General features: G+C 36.7%; 1 protein-coding gene across 10 annotated transcripts in view; it reads left to right on the top strand.

The window, feature by feature from the left end:
• Nucleotides 1–21,849, top strand: part of FAR1 (fatty acyl-CoA reductase 1) — a 77,723-nt gene that overhangs the window by 35,899 nt on the left and 19,975 nt on the right. For all 10 annotated transcript variants that reach the window (XR_015142043.1, XM_086339900.1, XM_086339899.1 and 7 more), the window contains 2 exons: nt 6,742–6,917; nt 20,016–20,195. Coding sequence is in view for 9 of the 10 variants with exons in the window: in XM_086339900.1 (XP_086196026.1) it covers nt 6,742–6,917; nt 20,016–20,195 (356 nt within the window). In the remaining variant the exon portion in view is untranslated. The remainder of the gene's footprint in view (nt 1–6,741; nt 6,918–20,015; nt 20,196–21,849) is intronic.

Here is a 21,849-nt window from a genome sequence, read left to right as displayed (position 1 = left end):
AGGCACTATGTGCAAAACACTTTGTATATGTATTTAATTATTACAGCAACTCTTTAAGGTAAGTGTTGGTGTTACTCCCATTCTACAAGGTCATATAGTTAGTGTTAGAGCCAGTGTTTGTGAACTTTTAATGATTGGACCTTAGAGCTCATGCTCTGGTAGGGACAAATGTTGATATATCCCATTTTGCAGATATGGACAGTGAGTCTCAGAAGTTGTGTAGCTAATAGATACTGCATATAACATAGATGACTTGACAATAAATTCCTTTCTACTTTATAGTATTATTTCCTCAGTAGATAAGAAAGTAAGGCAAAGATGATGGAAGGCTTTGTGATTCAGTGGGAAAAGTAATCTTGAGAGTTGGATAGTTTACTGGTAAATGTAGCTGGTACATGCTGAGTGAAAATAGCTTAATTTCCCAAAGGTGATGGCAAAAAGCTTGGTACCTTTTTCACAAAAATTAAAAGAGAAGATGGCAAAAGCAAGAAAGAAGTCGATGAAGACCAGAGAAAAACAGAGTTAACAACAGCAGGAATGAGTCAGTTTATGGATTAGGGCAGTAATGGGAAGCTTATCTCCTAGGAGAGATAAAGTATGATAAAGGGAAAGTCTCTCAGTCATGTCCGCTCAGTCATGTCCGACTCTTGGCAATCCCATGAACTATACAGCCCATGGAATTCTCCAGGCCAGAATACTGGAGTGAGTGGCCTTTTCCGTCTTCAGGGGATCTTTCCAACCCAGGGATCGAACCCAGGTTTCCCACATTGCAGGCAGATTCTTTACCAGCTGAGCCTCAAGGAAGTCCAAGAATACTAGAGTGGGTAGCCTAGCCCTTCTCCAGGGGATCTTTCTGATCCAGGAATTGAAGTGGGGTTGTTGCATTGCATGCGGATTCTTTACCAATTGAGCTATCAGGGAAGCCCAAAGTATGATAACAGAAGATCAATTAAAAGAAAAGATAACACCATACAGAGTAAGACCTGTACAGAAGTGTGGAAGTGTTTAAATACAACTTTTAATTTTCTTAAAATTATAGCATTATAATAAAATATAATCACCAATGTTCAGTACAATGATTTAGGATAAATTAAGAAAAGGTTAAATTATTGATATATTTAGAATTTTTTCTTTACCAAGGTGTTATATTGTTTGGAAATGATTTCCATTCAAATATAATTTTGATTCAGAAGGATAAACTTTTTTCTTTTGTGAAGCATTCATGTTTTTCTTGTTTGTATTTTCCTCTTATTCATTAAGAGGTAGTTCTAGATCCACAGGGTTTTAATAGTAAGATGTAAATTAATACTAGTTTTTCCTTTTAAAAATAAATTATTTGAAACTATTAGTAAGACATTAAAGAATAAAAATAATACTTAATTTTATCCCAGTGTTTATTAAGTTTGTCTCCACATGAAAACGTTAAATAGTCCTTACTTCAACTAGAAAAACTTCTTTTCCCTGAATTAGTTTTAAAAAACAAATCTAGCTCTTTGAGGGCTACTCAGTGACTATATAGCTCACAAGGGTAGTTATACTCTACTAATATTCTCCCCGTTGCCACAGACTCCCAGGCACTTGTGTTCTTCCCCTTTGCCCTTCCTTTCATTAAGATATATGAGTCCTACTCTATATTAGAGGTGGTGTTCAGTCTCTGAGTTGTGTCCAACTCTTTGTGACCCCATGGACTGGAGCACACCAGGCTGCTCTGTTCTCCACTATCTCTTGGAGTTTGCTCAAATCCACGTCCATAGAGTTGGTGATGATATCTAACCATCTCATCCTTTGCTGCCCCCTTCCCCTTTTGCCTTTAGTCTTTCTCAGCATAGTGTTTTCCAAAGGTCAGCTTTTCACATCAAGCGGACAGATATTGGAACTTCAGCTTCAGCATCAGTGTCCTTCCAATGAATATTCAGGATTGATTTCCTTTAGGATTGACTGGTTTGATCTCCTTACAGTCCAAGGGACTCTCAAGAGTCTTCTCCATTACCACAATTTGAAAGCATTGGTTCTTTGGCACTCAGCCTTCTTTATGGTCCAACTCTCACATCCATACATAACTATTGAAAAAACCATAGCTTTGACTATATGGACATTTTTTGGGTGAAATGATGTCTCTATTTTTTAACACACTGTCTAGGTTTGTCATAGCTTTTCTTCCAGGGAGCAAGCGTCTTAATTTCATGGCTAGATTCTGTACAGACAATAAAAAAGATGTGAGTTAATACTTAAGTATTTACCACCACAAAACCTAGCTATATAATAGCTATGATTGAAGAATCTGCCTTCTTAAAGTGTGGTAGGTGCAAAGTTCATTTTCAGTTTTTTTGTGAGAGCTGAGATTGACTCAGCCGTATTCAATGTCATTTTAAAATTAAAACTATTTGGTAGCCTAGTATAAGGATGTTTTTAAAAAACGTGATATAATTTATAGCTTTTTTTCCAAGTGACTTTTAATTGTTAACTCTTGAGCAAATTATTTGATAATGTACATTGACTGCAGTGTGTAGCAGATAGTATTATTACCTCATCGCTGTATTTTTTCATATCCTCCAAATAGGTTGAAAGATTCTTCAATGATTTAAAGCAATGATTCTTAAACTTTTGGTCTCTATACCCCTTTATACTCTTAAAAATTATTGAGAACTTCAAAAAGGTTTTGTTCTTGTGAGGTTTTGTTTCAAATATCTTACTGACATTTATCATAGTAGATTCTAAACCAGAGACATTTTTAAAGGAAGAAAATATATGTACAAGCACACATTCCATTAGCCATCAAGAGTGATGATATCATCACAAATGTAGCTTTGGAAAATTCTTCTCTATACTTGTGAGAGAACGAAAGTGAAAAATAAATAATGTTTTAGTTTTGTTATGAAAATAGTTTTGACTTTGTGAAATACCTAAAATAGTCTGAGAGACGCCTAGGAACTTAACACACTTTGAGAACTGCTGCAGATTAAGAGGGTGCAGTGTTGCTTAGACCATTTAGGGACAGCCTTCTGGCACATTCTTAGGGATATACCAATAGGGGCAAAAATCTTTATGCTTTAAGGAGAGAGCTGACTTTTGCAGGTATCCAAAATTAATTTGAACCCAAGATTGGCAGTAAAAATTCCCTTAAAACTTTCGAACAGGGAGGCATCAAGGGGGCTTTAAGACCACAAGGCCTATTTTATGTAATAATGCCTGCTTGTGTGTTTTGTTGCCGTCTCTGCCATTTGTTTACTCATGTTTTATTATGAACCACTTATAATTGTTAATAATTATAATTGGTATGATGGTTTAGTCGCTAAGTCATGTCTGACTCTTGTGACCCCATGGACTGTAGCCTGCCAGGCTCCTCTGTCCATGGGATTCTCCAGGCAGGAATACTGGAGTGGGTTGCTGTTTCCGTCTCCAGGGGATCCTCCCAACCTGGGGATTGAACCCAGGTCTCCTGTGCTGCAGGTAGACTCTTTACTGATTGAGCCACCAGGGAACCCCTATAATTGGTATAACCACTAATAATTGTTTCCCAACACACTTTTTTCCTCTATTGAGAGGTTATTTATTCTTACTCACTTTTTATTTTTCAGAAAACATTTTTTGTGCCTGCTGAGTGCTGGGCATTTGACTTGATATAAAGGGTTGAATTCAGGAATAAGTAAGAGTCGTTCCTTTAATGGAACCTACAGTCTACAGTGTTTTTAAGAAGTGGGTTGAGGAAGAGAGAGTGTAGAGGTGTTAGGAGAGATTGGATAGGAGCAATTATTGAAGCTGATGTCTTAGTTGGAATTGAGGGCCTAAGTAAAATGTGAAAGAGTTGGGCATCTTCTCTGGAGTCTCCAGGGTAATGCTTCTAAAATTTTTCCTCATCAGTAAGCCTTATTTGTAAAGGAAATGATTATTTTCTACTCAAAGCCTGAAATTTCATTTAACTTTTTTAGTTTAAACATATGGCCATTATTTTACTCTAATCTGCTAAAGAGGACTACAATACAATCAAAAAAAAAAAAAAAAGTGATAAGGTTTGGATTTTAGAAATCTGATCATTTTAAACATATATATACTGCTTACGTCTGTGCTGAGGGATCATACAGTCCTCAAGTATTTGTTTAAATATTTGACTACAATACTGTATAAAATTATGTCATTTTATTTTATGCCTTAAAATATTATATCATGTTTTTTAATTCCCCCTGGCACATCCTACTGATTATTCCTAGGGTCATTCATTCTCACGTATATATAGCATAGCTGCTAAATCAATAAAATGAGTTCTTTTTATATCAAGCAGCAATTAATATGTACACTTAAAGTTGTTAAACATTTAAATAGAGTCTACTATGATTTTGAAACAGGAATAAAAGAGCATAAGCGTAGGGCATTTACTGTAGTATGACATTGTCTTCTAGCAGAATTTCTCAACTTCAGCACTCTTCACATTTTAGGAGAGTTAATTCTTTATTGTGGGGAGCTGTCCTATGCATTGTAGGGTGGTCAGCATTCTTGGCCTGTGCCCACTAAATGCCAGCAGCTCCCTTTCCTCACCATCCCAGTTGTGACAAGGCAAAATTGTCTTTTAGACATCACCAAATGTTCCCCGGGGGCTAAAATTGCCCTGGCTTGAGAAGTGATATGCAGCAATGTCCCGTGGAAAATAAATCTCATTGCTGGCAAGGATTGAATTAAAATAGCTGACCATGAAATAAATTCTGGAAAGAGAAGAAAGTACATTAAAGAGAGCATTCGTGGACTTAGTAAAGTAGGAACTAATTGGGGTACCAGTGGGTTAAAAATATTGGAAAAAATGGCTTTGAATAACAACATGGTGGCTAGAGAAGGGAGGAGCATCAAGTTTGAGATGTAACTTGTGAAGCAGCATGATCAATTCTTGGTGGTAGTGGAGATATCTAATATGAAGAGGAATTAAAGGTCATTGGCAGTCTGGGAGAATGAAAAAGTGAATTCAATGTGTTAAAAGTACTTTTCTGGTTATATCTCAGGCTCCTTTTTCTCTGCTAGCCCCTTAAATATTCTTCAGAATTTGTCCCAGGCCTAGATCTCTTCTTACTAGGTCCAGTTAGGTGATTACTCAGCACCTTCTGTTGTATGTGAGATGAACGATTGTATTTTAAAATAGATTTGGAAAAAGCTTCATGTAGTCTGGACCTTGGGTGCTCATCACTGTTGCTACTGAGGGATATTCTCCTAGGGCTACATGTGTGGTTTATAGAATCAGTAATCTGATTCTCTCTTCCCTGAACTCAGGACCCACAGAGCCAGTTACCTCTATGGCATTGATCTTCTGTGGAGTCTCATTGACACTTTACAGTCAACATGAACAAAACTGAACTCCTCTCCATAGGTATTCTTCCAGTGTTTTCCACCTAATGAGTTTATTCACATAACAAATGTTTATCAGCACTCTGTTATCTGGGGCCTGTGTGCTGAGCACAATAGATGTGGTCCCTGTCTACATGGAGTTTGTATTCTTTATTCCTTCTCCTGTCATTGGCCAAGTCTTACTGAGTCATTTTTAATTTCCCAAACATAAACGCTCTATTACTCTTATGTGGTTATATGTAACACTTTCTCTGCCCGAAACACTGTTCTTCTACTTTATAATCTCAAGTCCTTCCCCATCAGGACAAGTTGTTGCTCCCGTACAGACTCATAACACCGTTGTGTTAGCCCTGTTTTATTACTTATAACACTATATTTTAACTGTTTCCTTGTTTAATTTTTCCTATAAGATTCTAAATAACTTGAGACAAAGGTCATTTTCTTGTTTTCTCAGTGTATGGAAAGTACTCATTTTATCTGAAACGCTTAGTAAGTATTTTATTAATTACTATAAGAACAGTAATATTGAAGTCATTAGCTAAAGGTGGAGAAGACTATTACTTACTAAAAATCATATAGGAAGGTAAAAGTGAGTGCCTTGTGTGTTTTATAGACTTTTTTTTTGCCCCAGATTTAAGACTCTCTGCTTAAACTACAAGTATGGATTTTAAATGGATTGGAGAGTCAGGGTGTAATAGAACAATGATCTGGAGGTCTCATCTATAAAATCTGGGGTAAAAAATTAAATTTGACTCACAGTTGAATGTATGTTTGTACTGTAACCATCTTGGGATCTGACTGATTCTCTAGTTAAATTTATTCCTTTGAATATATCTAAGGAATATTGAATTTTCTATTTTCAAATTAGAATCCTATATATATGATATTTCACAGGTTTTTCCAGCTTCTGATCTTAATATTTCCTTAAAAACTTTTTTTCCTTTAATATACTTCTTTTTTTTCCACTTTAAAATTTTTCTAAGATTTGAGGTAGAGTGTAGTTAATGGCATTTTACTCTAATCTGCTAAAGAGGACTACAGCCAAAAAAAAAAAGTGATAAGGTTTGGATTTTAGAAATCTGATCATTTTAAACATTGATCTGATAAATGTACTGCTTATGTCTGTGCTGAGGGATCATACAGCCTGATGAAAAAAGGCATAAACAGTTAAAATTTAACTTTGCAAACTGCTACCTCTGTGTCCTTGGTGAGTTACTTGACCTCTCTGTTTCTCAGATTCCTCATCTGTAAAATGGGGATAGTAGTTTCCATACAGAATGATAGCAATTTAAGCAACCTTAGGATTTGCATAGTTGAAATCTAAAATATACTGATCCTTGGGGGAGAAGATGGTGATGATGGATTTTAGAAAGTTGAAAAATACTGCCCTAAAATGTTTTTCTCCTTTGATAGCTTTTTGACAGATTGAGAGATGAAAATCCAGATTTTAGGGAGAAAATTATAGCAATCAACAGTGAACTCACCCAACCTAAACTGGCTCTTAGTGAAGAAGATAAAGAGATCATCATAGATTCTACTAATATTATATTCCACTGTGCAGCTACAGTAAGATTTAATGAAAATTTGAGGTAAGTAAAGGTATTTGTATGATATTTGAACTGCAGCATAGTTAAAAGATCTAATTTGAATTCTACTTGTTAGTCATTTTGAAAATGTTTTGAAAATGTTTGCTCTCTATTGTAGCTTTCAGTATCCTACAGCATGTTAAAAGAATTTTCCTTCTCTTAACAGTTAAAAACATGGGATTGCTAGTGTATGTTTCTTAGAAGTAGTTGCTGTGAATTTAAATATGGGGCAGGGAGAAAGCAAATGGGAAGTGTGGATTAGAAGAAAGAACTTTACCTTGGGTAGGAGTATTAGTCTTAACAACTAATAGTGTTTATTTCCTTTTCCCTCCATTCTTTCAGAAGTGTATTCTCCAGCAGCCTTATTTTTCTACTTCACACATATTGATCTGATATTAAGTATTAAGTAGTTGGGCTCAGGTTTTGCAGAGAAAGAAAAAATGGCTTATACATTGAAGTCATACCTTGTTTTTGTTTTAAAATGTTGGTATCACTGTAAATAGGGTACATTGGATATAGGTTTACTTTAAAAACAGTTTGGACTTCCTTCAAGATACCTGTTTCAAGAAAAAATATAGCTTTCCAAATGGTCACTATGTTTTAAAAAGTCTCACGTATATGCAATTCAAATAATGATGCTTAATTCAGGGCACTTTTGATGTTATATACAGTTTTATAATATAAATCTAATTATATGGTCTTAGATCGGTTAGAATGGTGTATATTTTTTAGGTTTCATGATTTCTTGAAGGGCTTCTTAAAAAGTTTTTAAGTTCAGTTCTGATTATAAAGGACTTTGAGATTATCCCCCATATTGTCTGTAGAAGTGCAAACCTTAATTGACACTGTGTGACATGACAGTTCAGCACCAAAACATTACAGTGAGTTCTGCTTATATTTCAGGTGAGGGAAATGATTAATAGTCCCTTATGTTTCTGTAACAATGTTTTATAGTTTCAAGGTGTTTTCTCACTCATTATTTCATTCCGTGCTTACATTACCCACCTTTATATAATGGGCAAATCCATTTTATACTTGAGGAAGCTGAGATAGCACTATGTAGTGGAAAAGGCATGAACTTTGGAATTACATACCTTGGTTCTAATCTTGGCTTTATCCTTTATGATCTGGTGATAATTACTTATTTACTTTTTAGTTCTTTTTATGCAGCAGTTATGTGTTCAAGATTCAGAAGTGACAAAAGAATCTTATTAGAACTTAGTATAATCTCATTTTCATAAAATATGTGTGTATACATACATGTTTTACATACATATCTTTTAATATTGGCCAGGTATTATATTTGGATAGTGTGATTATAGGTGGGTTTTTATTATGAAATAGCTAATCTATTGGGTATTTTCCCTTATTCTAGCTTTCATGTTTTTCATAACCAAAAAAGAGTTCACATAACATTAGGAAAGTGTTTTGAGGAAAAAGGTATATTCATACTTGATAATTGTGGTATAATCCTCAAAGGGAAAACTAGATGTTTTCAAAAGGGATATTGTTTTGCAAACAGGCAAAATTCATTCAGGTGAAACTCATCTAAATAGCCTTATGAAAAGGACCCAAGTGTAATACTTTTGGGGCAAACATTTTCTTTCCTCTTTGTCTTCCCCTTAGGATAAGCAACATTACCATTAACAAAAGGGAAAATTTATTATTATTATTTGTTCTTTCACTAGAGATTGATGAACATTTATTGTTCTTTCCTTCCTTGCCAAGGCATGTATGTTTATTCACCTAATCCCAGTTGTTACATTGAAATTACTGTTTTCTATGAAGCAGTTTTAATGGATATTGACGTCTAAGTGGTGATATTACAACATTCTAAAATACTGTAGGTTGACATAACTACTTTTTACAGAGCAGTTATTCTTTTTTTTAATGGTTAGCATTTTTATGTATTTTTTTCTTAATATATATTTTATTGAAATCTAGTTGCCTTACCATGTTTCAAGTGCACAGCAAGGTGATTCAGTTATTCATATACACATATATTATTTTTAAGATTATTTTCCATTATAGATTGTTACAAGATATTGACTGTATGTGGTTCCCTGTGCTATACAGTAAACCTTTGTTGCTTCAGAGCAACTATTCTTTATAGCCACTTTTTATGTTAGCTCACAAAAAAAAAAATGGTTCAAAGCCTTTACTTCCAGGGCAAAAAAATCTAGATTTTACTCCCCAAACTATATTTTTGGATAAATCAGAATAAATTGCGCACAAATCCTATTTGCAAAGTCCATACAGGCTAATAGAATATGCTTAAATAAGCATAAAATAGAAAATGTGGAGTTACTGAAGAGCATATGTTAAAGTGCTATGCTAATTGAGAGGTAGCAGAGCTCATTTATTTTTCACATATGGTGGTCTATAAATCTTGAAGTGGGGAGAAATGGAATCAAGATTAGGAATTATAAAGAAATACTGACAAAAGGAGAGAGTGATATTGAGGATAAAAAAGGGAGTTACTTAAATAGTTGATCATAGTCTGGCATCCCTTAAGTATTAAGGAAAGTGAGGGTAGGCAGGGCCAATGGAGTTGGGAGTAAAGAAGTATCAAGAGACTAGAGACCATGATGAGAATGTAAAACAGGATTAAGTGCAGAAATGGAAGGACAGATAATGTGGTGTGGGGAAAATTGACAGTATGAGGTTTTAGAGATGGAACAGTTTGGGGTAAGAAGGCCCAGGGTAGGAATATGAGAGTAGGTGTTCCGAAAGGAGTGGAAGTAAAGATCCATAATTAGAAAACATTAAGAAACTGTTGAGTTTAAGGGCATTGATACTCAAACTTTAGAGTGTGTTATGCAGCTTAAGAATTACTGGAGAATGTGTTAAAAATGCAGAATCTTGGACTGTGTTTGCCAAATTCAAATCCTGTAGTTTTGAGATAATAACCGGGAATCCTCATTTTTAGGAAGAACCTAGGATGTGACTTATTTTATTTTTTTAATATAAATTTATTTACTTTAATTGGAGGCTAATTACTTTACAGTATTGAATTGGTTTTGCCATACATTGACTTGAATATGCCACAGGTGTACATGTGTTCCCCATCCTGAACCTCTGTCCCACTTCCCTCCCCATCCCATCCCTCTGGGTCATTCATCCCAGTGCACTAGCCCCGAGTACCCTGTCTCATATATCGAACCTGGACTGGTGATTCGTTTCACATATAATAATATTATGTTTCAGTGCCATTCTCCCAAATCATCCCACCCTCGCCCTCTCCCACAGAATCCAAACGACTGTTCTATACATATGTCTCTTTTGCTGTCTCGAATTCAGGGTTATCATTACCATCTTTCTAAATTCCATATATATGCGTTATTATACTGTATTGGTGTTTTTCTTTCTGGCTTACTTCACTCTGTATAATAGGCTCCAGTTTCATCCACCTCATTAGAACTGATTCAAATGTTTTCTTTTTAATGGCTGAGTAATACTCCATTGTGTGTATGTACCATAGCTTTCTTATTCATTCATCTGCTGATGGACATCTAGGTTGCTTCCATGTCCTGGCTATTATAAACAGTGCTGCGATGAACATTGGGGTACATCTGTCTCTTTCAATTTTGGTTTCCTCGGTGTGTATGCACAGCAGTGGGATTGCTAGGTCCTATGGCAGTTCTGTTTCCAGTTTTTTAAGGAATCTCCACATTGTTCTCCATAGTAGCTGTACTAGTTTGCATTCCCACCAACAGTGTAAGAGGGTTCCCTTTTCTCCACACCCTCCCCAGCATTTGTTGCTTGTAAACTTTTGGATAGCAGCCATTCTGACTGGTGTGAAATGGTACCTCATGGTGGTTTTGATGTGCATTTCTCTGATAATGAGTGATGTTGAGCATCTTTTCATGTGTTTGTTAGCCATTTGTATGTCTTCTTTGGAGAATTGTCTGTTTAGTTCTTTGGCCCATTTTTTGATTGGGTCGTTTACTTTTCTGGAATTGAGCTGCAGGAGCTGCCTGTATATTTTTGAGATTAATTATTTGTCAGTTGCTTCATTTGCTATTATTTTCTCCCATTCTGAAGGCTGCCTTTTCACCTTGCTCATAGTTTCCTTTGTTGTGCTGCTGCTGTTACTGCTAAGTCACTTCAGTCGTGTCTGACTCTGTGCGACCCCATAGATGGCAGCCCACCAGGCTCCCCCGTCCCTGGGATTCTCCAGGCAAGAGCACTGGAGTGGGTTGCCATTTCCTTCTCCAATGCATGAAAGTGAAAAGTGAAAGTGAAGTCGCTCAGTCGTGTCCGACTCTTCGTGACCCCATGGACTGCAGCCCACCAGGCTCCTCCATCCATGGGATTTTCCAGGCAAGAGTACCAGAGTGGGGTGCCATCGCCTTCTCCACCTTTGTTGTGCAGAAGCTTTAAATTTTAATTAGGTCCCATTTGTTTATTTTTGCTTTTATTTCCAATATTCTTGATGGTGGGTCATAGAGGATCCTGCTGTGATTTATGTCAGAGAGTGTTTTGCCTATGTTCTCCTCTAGGAGTTTTATAGTTTCTGGTCTTAGGTTTAGATCTTTAATCCATTTGAGTTTATTTTTGTGTATGGTGTTAGAAAGTGTTCTAGTTTCATTCTTTTACAAGTGGTTGACCAGTTTTTCCAGCACCACTTGTTAAAGAGATTGTCTTTTCTCCATTGTATATTCTTGCCTCCTTTGTCAAAGATGAGGTGTCCATAGGTGCATGGATTTATCTCTGGGCTTTGTATTTTGTTCCATTGGTCTATATTTCTGTCTTTGTGCCAGTACCATACTGTCTTGATGACTGTGGCTTTGTAGTAGAGCCTGAAGTCAGGCAGGTTGATTCTTCCAGTTTCATTCTTTCTCAAGATAGCTTTGGCTATCAAGGTTTTTTGTCTTTCCATAATAATTGTGAAATTATTTGTTCTAGCTCTGTGAAAAATACTGTTGGTAGCTTGATAGGGATTGCATTGAATCTATAAATTGCTTTGGGTAGTATACTCATTTTCACTATATTGATTCTTCCAATCCATGAACATGGTATATTTCGCCATCTATTAGTGTCCTCTTTGATTTCTTTCACCAGTGTTTTATAGTTTTCTATATATAGGTCTTTAGTTTCTTTAGGTAGATATATTCCTAAGTATTTTATTCTTTTCGTTGCAATGGTGAATGGAATTGTTTCCTTAATTTCTCTTTCTATTTTCTCATTATTAGTGTATAGGAATGCAAGGGATTTCTGTGTGTTGATTTTATATTCTGCAACTTTACTATATTCATTAATTAGCTCTAGTACTTTTCTGGTGGAGTCTTTAGGGTTTTCTGGGTAGAGAATCATGTCATCTGCAAACAGTGGGAGTTTTACTTCTTCTTTTCCAATTTGGGTTCCTTTTATTTCTTTGTCTGCTCTGATTGCTGTGGCCAAAACTTCCAAAACTATGTTGAAAATAGTGGTGAGAGTGGGCACCCTTGTCTTGTTCCTGACTTTAGGGGAAATGCTTTCAATTTTTCACCATTGAGGATAATGTTTGCTGTGGGTTTATCATGTATGGCTTTTATTATGTTGAGGTATGTTCCTTCTATTCCTGCTTTCTGGAGGGTTTTTATCATAAATGGATGCTGAATTTTGTCACAGGCTTTCTCTGCATCTATTGAGATAATCATATGGTTTTTATTTTTCAATTTGTTAATGTGGTGTATTACATTGATTGATTTGCAGATATTGAAGAATCCTTGCATCCCTGGGATAAAGCCCACTTGGTCATGATGCATGATCTTTTTAATATGTTGTTGGATATTGTTTGCTAGAATTTTGTTAAGGATTTTTGCATCTATGTTCATCAGTGATATTGGCCTGTAGTTTTCTTTTTGTGTCATCTTTGTCAGGTTTTGGTATTAGGGTGATGGTGGCCTCATAAAATGAGTTTGGAAGTTTACCTTCCTCTGCAGTTTTCTGGAAGAGTTTGAGTAGGATAGGTGTTAGCTCTTCTCTAAATTTTTGGTAGAATTCAGCTGTGAAGCCGTCTGGTCCTTGGCTTTTGTTTGTTGGAAGATTTCTGATTAGAGTTTCCATTTCCATGCTTGTGATGGTTCTGTTAAGATTTTCTATTTCTTCCTGTTTCAGTTTTGGAAAGTTGTACCTTTCTAAGAATTTGTCCATTTCTTCCAAGTTGTCCACTTTATTGGCATATATTTGCTGATAGTAGTCTCTTGTGATCCTTTGTATTTCTATAATGTCTGTTGTTATCTCCATTTTCATTTCTAATTATATTGATTTGATTTTTCTCCCTTTGTTTCTTGATGAGCCTGGTTAATGGTTTGTCAATTTTATTTATCTTCTCAAAGAACCAGCTTTTGGCTTATTAATTTTTGCTGTGGTCTCTTTTGTTACCAACAAATCACAAAAGAAATCAAAAAGGAAATCAAAATATGCATAGAAACAAATGAATATGAAAACAGAACAACCCAAAACCTGTGGGAAACTGTAAAAGCAGTGCTAAGGGGAAGGTTCATAGCAATACAGGCATACCTCAAGAAATAAGAAAAACGTCAAATAAATAAACTAACTCTACACCTAAAGCAACTAGAAAAGGAAGAAATGAAAAACCCCAGGGTTAGTAGAAGGAAAGAAATCTTTAAAATTAGGGCAGAAAATAGGATGTGATTTGGAGAAGGCAGTGGCACCCCACTCCAGTACTTCTGCCTGGAAAACCCCATGGACGGAGGAGCCTGGTAGGCTGCAGTCCATGGGTTCACTCAGAGTCGGACAGAACTGAGCGACTTCACTTTCACTTTTCACTTTCGTGCATTGGAGAAGGAAATGGCAACCCATCCCAGTGTTCTTGCCTGGAGAATCCCGGGGACGGCGGAGCCTGGTGGGCTGCCGTCTATGGAGTCGCATAGAGTCGGACATGACTGAAGCGAATTAGCAGCAGCAGGATGTGATTTAAATGACAGATGTCTGGGTCCCCTGCCTTGGTCGATTAATTGGCCCCTCGACATCTGTTTCTATATCTTCACTAAGTTAAAAAGAAAAATCAGCAGCATTGGTGATGAAATCAGTAATGTAGGTAGTATTTTTGTAATCAGTGATGTAGGTAGTATTTTATCAGACATAGGAGAGTGGTGAGGGAGAGATCACAATGGCCTGGGTAATTTAATGAAAATGTAGTTTCCCAGGACTCAGTTTAGACGTTGGAGAGTGTCTAAGGATGAGGTCGAACAGTCTGCATTTTTAATAACTCAACCAGTGTCAGTCATTCCAAGGATGAGTCCCTGGTCTATGTCTTAGAGGTGTTATCAACACAGATTTTGAACAACCCAATATAGAAGACAGGTGAATAAGAAAATTTATTAGCTGTTCAAGTTGAGGTTTCTCCTTTATTGAAATGATTTCTGTGTCTGCATTTATGATGGACCATTATTACAAAGATTTGTTCATTTTGCTCGCCCCACCAAAAGCCAGTGTTACATAAAATGCATTTAAGAATTCATATAACCAAAACCTAGTGAGAACTTTTATTTTTGTTTAGCACTACTGAATGCTTTCAGATCTAACATGTCAGGATCTCAATGGTAAAACAAGAGTGAGGATACTAGCCTGGCAGGGATATTAAGAGTTATTTATGTGGGCACAAAATGCCTTCAGGTTTGGGCTCTCAGTTGCAGATGAATGGTAAGAGGTGAGCAGACAGAGCACAGAACTTTTCCTTTGTAAAGTTATTCCTTATTTTCAGTGACCCAGAAATTCTGTCACCATCCTCAGGAGCCTGTAACAAAATATCCTTTGTGTCTTGCTTCCAAAACATTACTCTCCCTACCACGATTGTTTTGCAAATGGGAAAGTAGATAGCACATTGCCTTACAGTCTAGTGGACAGTATCCTCTCTGTGAAATGTCTTTTTTGCTGGATATCTGTTCAAACAGATTTTCCTCCTTCAGTTGAGATAAGGAAAGAAAAAGATAAACTCATGATTGTAAGACCCCAACCCGATTATTTCATTGAAAAAAATTTTTTCTTCTGTTTCCATAGGTTCTCAGATACTATTAAATTAAGAGAAAAAATAAGACCCAAGAGTTTTTTCTCATAAATTATTTCTTGTTCCTAGTGACCCAGAACTTGTTGTCCTGTCCTCAGAAACCTGTAATAGGATATTCTCTGTATACCTTTTCCAAAACAGCACCCTCCCCATTCCGACTATTTTGCAAATGTGATATGCATCAAAGCACTACTTTACAGTTAAGTGGACCAGATTCTATCTGTGACATATTCTGGCCTTTTAAAAGAATGGTTGATGTTTTTTTCTTCTTAAATATTGAAAATGTAACTCAAAACTATTTTTATTTTTTAAAAAAAACTTTCTTGTGGTTTCTCTTTGAAAATATAGTGTTCCATGAAATGTAAGCATAAAATTTATAATTTTCCTATTGAAACAATTTCTATATTTCTGACTTTTTCATATATAATTTTCATGATGTGATATTTCATGTTATTACTTAGTATAGCAAATTTAGGGAATTTTTCTGAGGGTGTGGGAATAAAGGGAACCCTTCTACTCTGTTGGTGGGAATGTAAATTGGTGCAGCTAATTTCTTTGTAGAACAGTATGCAGGTTCCTCAAAAAACTAAAAATAGATTTGCCATATGGTGTAGCAGTTCCACTCCTGGGTGCATATATCTGCACAAAACTATAATCCAAAGAGATATATGCAACCCTGTGTCCATAGCAGCACTATTTATAATAGCCAAGACATGGAAACAACCTAAATGTTCATTGACGGATGAATAAAGAAGGTGGGTATATATACATACAATGGAATGTTATTCAACCATAAAAAAAGAATGAAATAATGCCTTTTGCAGCTACATGGATGGACCTAGAGATTATCATATTAAGTGGAGTAAGTCAGAAAGAGAAAGACGAATACCGTATGATATCACTTATATGTGGAATCTAAAGTATGACAGAAATGAACTTACCTATGAAACAAACTCACAGACATAGAGAACAGACTGGTGGTTGCCAAAGGGTGGGGGGGGTTTGAAATGAAAGTTTGGGACTAGCAGATGCAAACTCTCATATGCAGAATGGATAAACAACAACAGCCTAATATATAGCACAGGCAGCTGTATTCAATATCCTGTAATAAACCGTAATGGAAAAGAATATGAAGTATATTTATATTAATATATATATAACTGAATCACTTAGCTGTACACCAGAAACTAACACAACATTGTAAATCAAGTATACTTGAATTAAAAAACAAAAGCAAAAATGCAACCAAAAATCCCCTGAAACAACAAATTTAGGAAATTTTAATTTCTTTTTGAAAAATTAGGGTTAGAATAAGTTTTTCCTCTCAGTTAAAATTTCAGTAGTTTAACTATATTAGTAACTGTTATTTCTGTAATTCCTGGTGCTTTATCGTAATCTCTTTCAGATCAGTTGTATCAGCTTATAGTGTCACCAACACTGTATTAACTTTGCCAGTTTTTTTCACAGTATACTGGTTTTGAGTATTTCAACATTTTTCCCCCTCAAATAAGTTATAAACGGAAGTATAATATAAAGTGGGCTTCCCAGATGATGCTAGTGGTAAAGAATCCACTAGCCAATGCAGGACACATAAAAGACATGGGTTTGATCCCTGGGTCTGGAAGACCCCCCGGAAGGAGGAAATGGCAACCCACTCCAGTATTCTTGCCTGGAGAATCCGATGGACAGAAGACCTTGTCAGGTTACAGTCCATAGGGTTGCAAAGAGACACAACTGAAGTGACTTAGCATGCAAATAATAGATTGCGAAAACTACTCACCCTTTAAGTAATATTTTTTAAATGCCTATTTTGGAACTACGTTAGGAATAATGCTAAGTACTTGCAAGCTTTTTTTTTTTTTTTCATTTAATTTTAGATAAAATCTTAGTAGGTAGTCTCTTACCTGTTCTCCTTTACTGATGAGTACACAGGTCGGAGTGCCTGAGTGACTTTTCAGTTCAGTTCAGTCGCTCAGTTGTGTCCAACTCTTTGCAACCCCATGAATCACGGCACGCCAGGCCTCCCTGTCCCTCATCAACTCCCGGAGTTCACTCAAACTCATGTCCATCTAGTCGGTAATGCCATCCAGCCATCTCATCCTCTGTCGCCCCCTTCTCCTCCTGCCCCCAATCCCTCCCAGCATCAGAGTCTTTTCCAATGAGTCAACTCTTCACATGAGGTGGCCAAAGTATTGGAGTTTCAGCTTTAGCATCAGTCCCTCCAATGAACACCCAGGACTCATCTCCTTTAGAATGGACTGGTTGGATCTCTATGAAGTCCAAGGGACTCTCAACAGTCTTCTCCAATACCACAGTTCAAAAGTATCAATTCTTTGATGCTCAGCTTTCTTGACAGTCCAACTCTCACATCCATACATGACCACTGGAAAAACCATAACCTTGACTAGATGGACCTTTGTTGGCAAAGTAATATCTCTGCTTTTCAATATGCTATCTAGGTTGGTCATAACTTTCCTTCCAAGGAGTAAGCATCTTTTAATTGCATGGCTGCAATCACCATCTGCAGTGATTTTGGAGCCCCCAAAAATAAAGCCTGCCACTGTTTCCCCATGTATTTGCCATGAAGTGATGGGACCAGATGCCATGATCTTTGTTTTCTGAATGTTGAGCTTTAAGCCAACTTTTTCACTCTCCTCTTTCACTTTCATCAAGAGCTTTTTAGTTCCCCTTCACTTTCTGCCATAAGGCTGGTGTCATCTGCATATCTGAGGTTATTCATATTTCTCCCGGCAATCTTGATTCCAGCTTGTGCTTCTTCTAGCCCAGCGTTTCTCATGATGTACTCTGCATATAAGTTAAATAAGCAGGGTGACAATATACAACTTTGACGTACTCCTTTTCCTATTTGGAACCAATCTGTTGTTCCATGTCCAGTTCTAACTGTTGCTTCCAGACCTGCATATAGGTTTATCAAGAGGCAGGTTAGGTGGTCTGGTATTCCCATCTCTTGAAGAATTTTCCACAGTTTCTTGTGATCCACACAGTCAGAGGCTTTGGCATAGTCAATAAAGCAGAAATATATGTTTTTCTGGAACTCTCTTGCTTTTTCGATGATCCAGCGGATGTTGGCAATTTGATCTCTGGTTCCTCTGCCTTTTCTAAAACCGGGTTGAACATCTGGAAGTTCACGGTTCACGTACTGCTGAAGCCTGGCTTGCAGAATTTTGAGCATTACTTGACTAGCGTGTGAGATGAGTGCAATTGTGTGGTAGTTTGAGCATTCTTTGGTTTTGCCTTTCTTTGGGACTGGAATGAAAACTGACCTTTTCCAGTCCTGTGGCCACAAATTTCCTGGCGTATTGAGTGCAGCACTTTCACAGCATCATCTTTTAGGATTTGAAATAGCTCAACTGGAATTCCATCACCTCCAGTAGCTTTGTTTGTAGTGATGCTTTCTAAGGCCCACTTGACTTCACATTTCAGGATGTCTGGCTGTAGGTGAGTGATCATACCATCGTGATTATCTGGGTCGTGAAGATCTTTTTTGTACAGTTCTTATGTGTATTCTTGCCACCTTTTCTTAATATCTTCTTCTTCTGTTAGGTCCATACCATTTCTGTCCTTTATTGAGCCCATCTTTGCATGAAATGTTCCCTTGGTATCTCTGATTTTCTTGAAGAGATCTCTGGTGTTTCCCATTCTGTTGTTTTCCTCTATTTCTTTGCATTGATCACTGAGGAAGGCTTTCTTATCTCCCCTTGCTAGTCTTTGGAACTCTGCATTCAGATGCTTATATCTTTCCTTTTCTCCTTTGCTTTTGGCTTCTCTTCTTTTCACAGCTATTTGTAAGGCCTCCCCAGACAGCCATTTTGCTTTTTTGCATTTCTTTTCCATGGGGATGGTCTTGATCCCTGTCTCCTGTACAATGTCACGAACCTCCGTCCATAGTTCATCAGGCACTCTATCAGATCTAGTCCCTTAAATCTGTTTCTCACTTCCACTGTATAATCGTAAGGGATTTGATTTAGGTTATACCTGAATGTTCTAGTGTTTTTCCCCACTTTCTTCAATTTAAGTCTGAATTTGGCAATAGGGAGTTCATGATCTGAGCCACACTCAGCTCCCGGTCTTGTTTTTGCTGACTGTATAGAGCTTCTCCATCTTTGGCTGCAAAGAATATAATCAATCAGATTTTGGTGTTGACCATCTCGTGATGCTGATAGGTATGCTAAGCCAGATTTGAACCCAGGTCTTATTCCAGAGTCTTGTTTTTAATCCCACTTCACTTCAGGATGTATGAATTTAAAAAATATTATTCACACATATTTTTCCATGCTTTTATAGTTCTCATAATTTTTTTAATGGCTGTATTCTTTCATTGTGTTAAAAATACCTACTTTATTAAATCATATCATAGTGAATATTTGAGCTCTAGCCTTTTGCTATTTCTAGGTAGTGCCTTATCAGTTATTATTCTGCGTATATACTTTTGCATTTGTGAAATTTTTGCCTCAAATAAATTTCAAGAAGGGAATATATAGACCTTGGGATCTTGCATGTCACTCTTGTAACAAATGTACCAGTTTTGTTCTTAACACCCCTTTGCATTGTGTAGCCTTAAAAAGGTGGTTAGGTTAATTGCTACTAAAAGAGAGATAAACATTTTTATTTGATTTTATGTTAATAAAATTTAAGGTTTTTGCGTTTTCTTTGACTGTTTTGTCCTGATTGATTACTCTACCATAGCATTTTAAAATTACTTATTCTTTTCTTTGTATGTGGTATAGTCAGTTCATAAAACAGTATGCTTTCAAAAATCAAGATGCAAAAAAAGTGTAAAATGACTTCGAAATGTATGCATAAAAGCCAAAGACTGAAATTATCTGTGTCTATTTCTGGGAAATTTCAAATAATCAGAAAAATTTTAAATACAACTGATAGAATGGCTGTACTTCATGTTAAAATAACAAACAAAATCTGAGCTAAGGGATTAGTTGTAAAGAAACAAATACCTCTTTGTCCCTTTCTATCTTTGATACTCTAAAATGGAAATAAGTTTTTTTTTAGTGGGTGAAAGAAAGACATAGCTTCCCAATTTTTTATTGTGACTTTTTGTTTTACAGAGATGCTGTTCAGTTAAATGTGATTGCTACACGACAGCTTATTCTGCTTGCACAACAGATGAAGAATCTGGAAGTGTTCATGCATGTATCAACGGCATATGCCTACTGCAATCGAAAGCATATTGATGAAGTAGTCTATCCACCCCCTGTGGATCCCAAGAAGCTGATTGATTCTTTAGAGTATGTTTATTTGAAATTTATTCAAATTTGCTTTGACCCCAAACTTTGGATCCAGATTTATCTATTTACATGTATCTCTTTGTCTGTTTAGTTTCTCTCTCTCTCCATCCACACATATGTATGCATTGCTCTCTTCCTTACTCAGCAAATTATTATATATCTACTGTGTTCTGTTTATTGTATTGATTTGTACCTAATGACTCTAGGTGAAGTCATTGTGAAGCTTTCATTTTTGAACAGGTGTGATGGTTGGAGGAAAGCCTTTAAAACAGCTTATTCATGGTATTAGAGTCTCAGTTTTTTCAAGGAATCAATCTTAGCCATCAAGAAGTTCCTGATATCCATGGAGAGAAATGACTGCCTATTCAATAGCAAGGTCTAATTTATTAAAAGATTATGCTTTTATTTTGCCCAGTGGAATATGGTTGACTCTTGAATAACATGGGTTTGAACTGTGTGAGTCTACTTATATGCAGATTTTTTCAGTAAATAAGTACTCTAGTACTACACAGTCTGTGGTTGATTGAATGTGTTGATATACAACCATGATACAGAGCGCTGACTGTAAAGTTACATGGGGATTTTTTACTGCACGTAGAGTCAGTGCCCCAGCCCTGTGTTTTTCCAAGTGTCAACTGTATATCCTCAGAGGAGCCTTGAATTTTTAGGAAATCAGAGGAGTCATGATCCTTTAATTGATATTCCTAGTGTTATTGTTTATTATCTTTCTAAGGACTAGGCTGGATGGCATCACTGACTCGATGGACGTGAGTCTGGGTGAACTCCAGGAGTTGGTGACGGACAGGGAGGCCTGGCGTGCTGCGATTCATGGGGTTGCGAAGAGTCAGACACGACTGAACGACTGAACTGAACTGAACTGAAGGACTAGAATCCTACTATCAATTATTGCTTGAGAAGTGTTTGTGATTTGGTGGATACAACTAGGCATGGCCAAGATTTCATTTGCTTTAGCCTGTACATTCTCATTGAGTGAAACGAACAGGATCAAAGCAAGAATAAATAGCAGCATCTTTTCTTCTTTTATAGACTATAATTATAGAAAATTTCAGTATCCATATATCTTCACGTGTTTTTTTATTCTCATATAATATTCCTGCAAGCTTTTTCTTCCTTTATTCTCTATTTGCCCTTAGGTCTCTCTTCTTCCAAGAGATCCTGTTCACGTTCAGCTCCTTAGTTACCACCCCCTGTTTCTCAGTTGAATTCTTTACTTCCCAGGGGTGCTACAGAATGTTCATAGCTCCTTCTCCAAGTTTTCTTCTGAAATAAGCATAGAAGTCCATTTCTTTAAAGTTTTCCTAGAAATATGAGAAAATAGATTTGTAAGAAAGTTATTATTGGGAGCTTTCTGGGACATTCTTATGGTAATTCCCTGGTTTCTGTTTTCTAACTCCATTTCTTGCTGCTGCTGCTGCTGCTAAGTCGCTTCAGTCGTGTCCGACTCTGTGCGACCCCAGAGACGGCAGCCCAGCAGGCTCCCCCGTCCCTGGGATTCTCCAAGCAAGAACACTGGAGTGGGTTGCCATTTCCTTCTCCAATGCATGAAAGTGAAAAGTGAAAGTTAAGTTGCTCAGTCGTGTCCGACTCCTAGCGACTCCATGGACTGCAGCCTACCAGGCTCCTCCATGCATGG

Source organism: Bos grunniens, chromosome 15, assembly GCF_055505025.1.
Source record: "Bos grunniens cultivar Pamir isolate PY7600 chromosome 15, Bosgru_T2T1.0, whole genome shotgun sequence".
NCBI lineage: Eukaryota > Metazoa > Chordata > Mammalia > Artiodactyla > Bovidae > Bos > Bos grunniens.
This window is presented reverse-complemented; position numbering and strand designations above follow the sequence as displayed.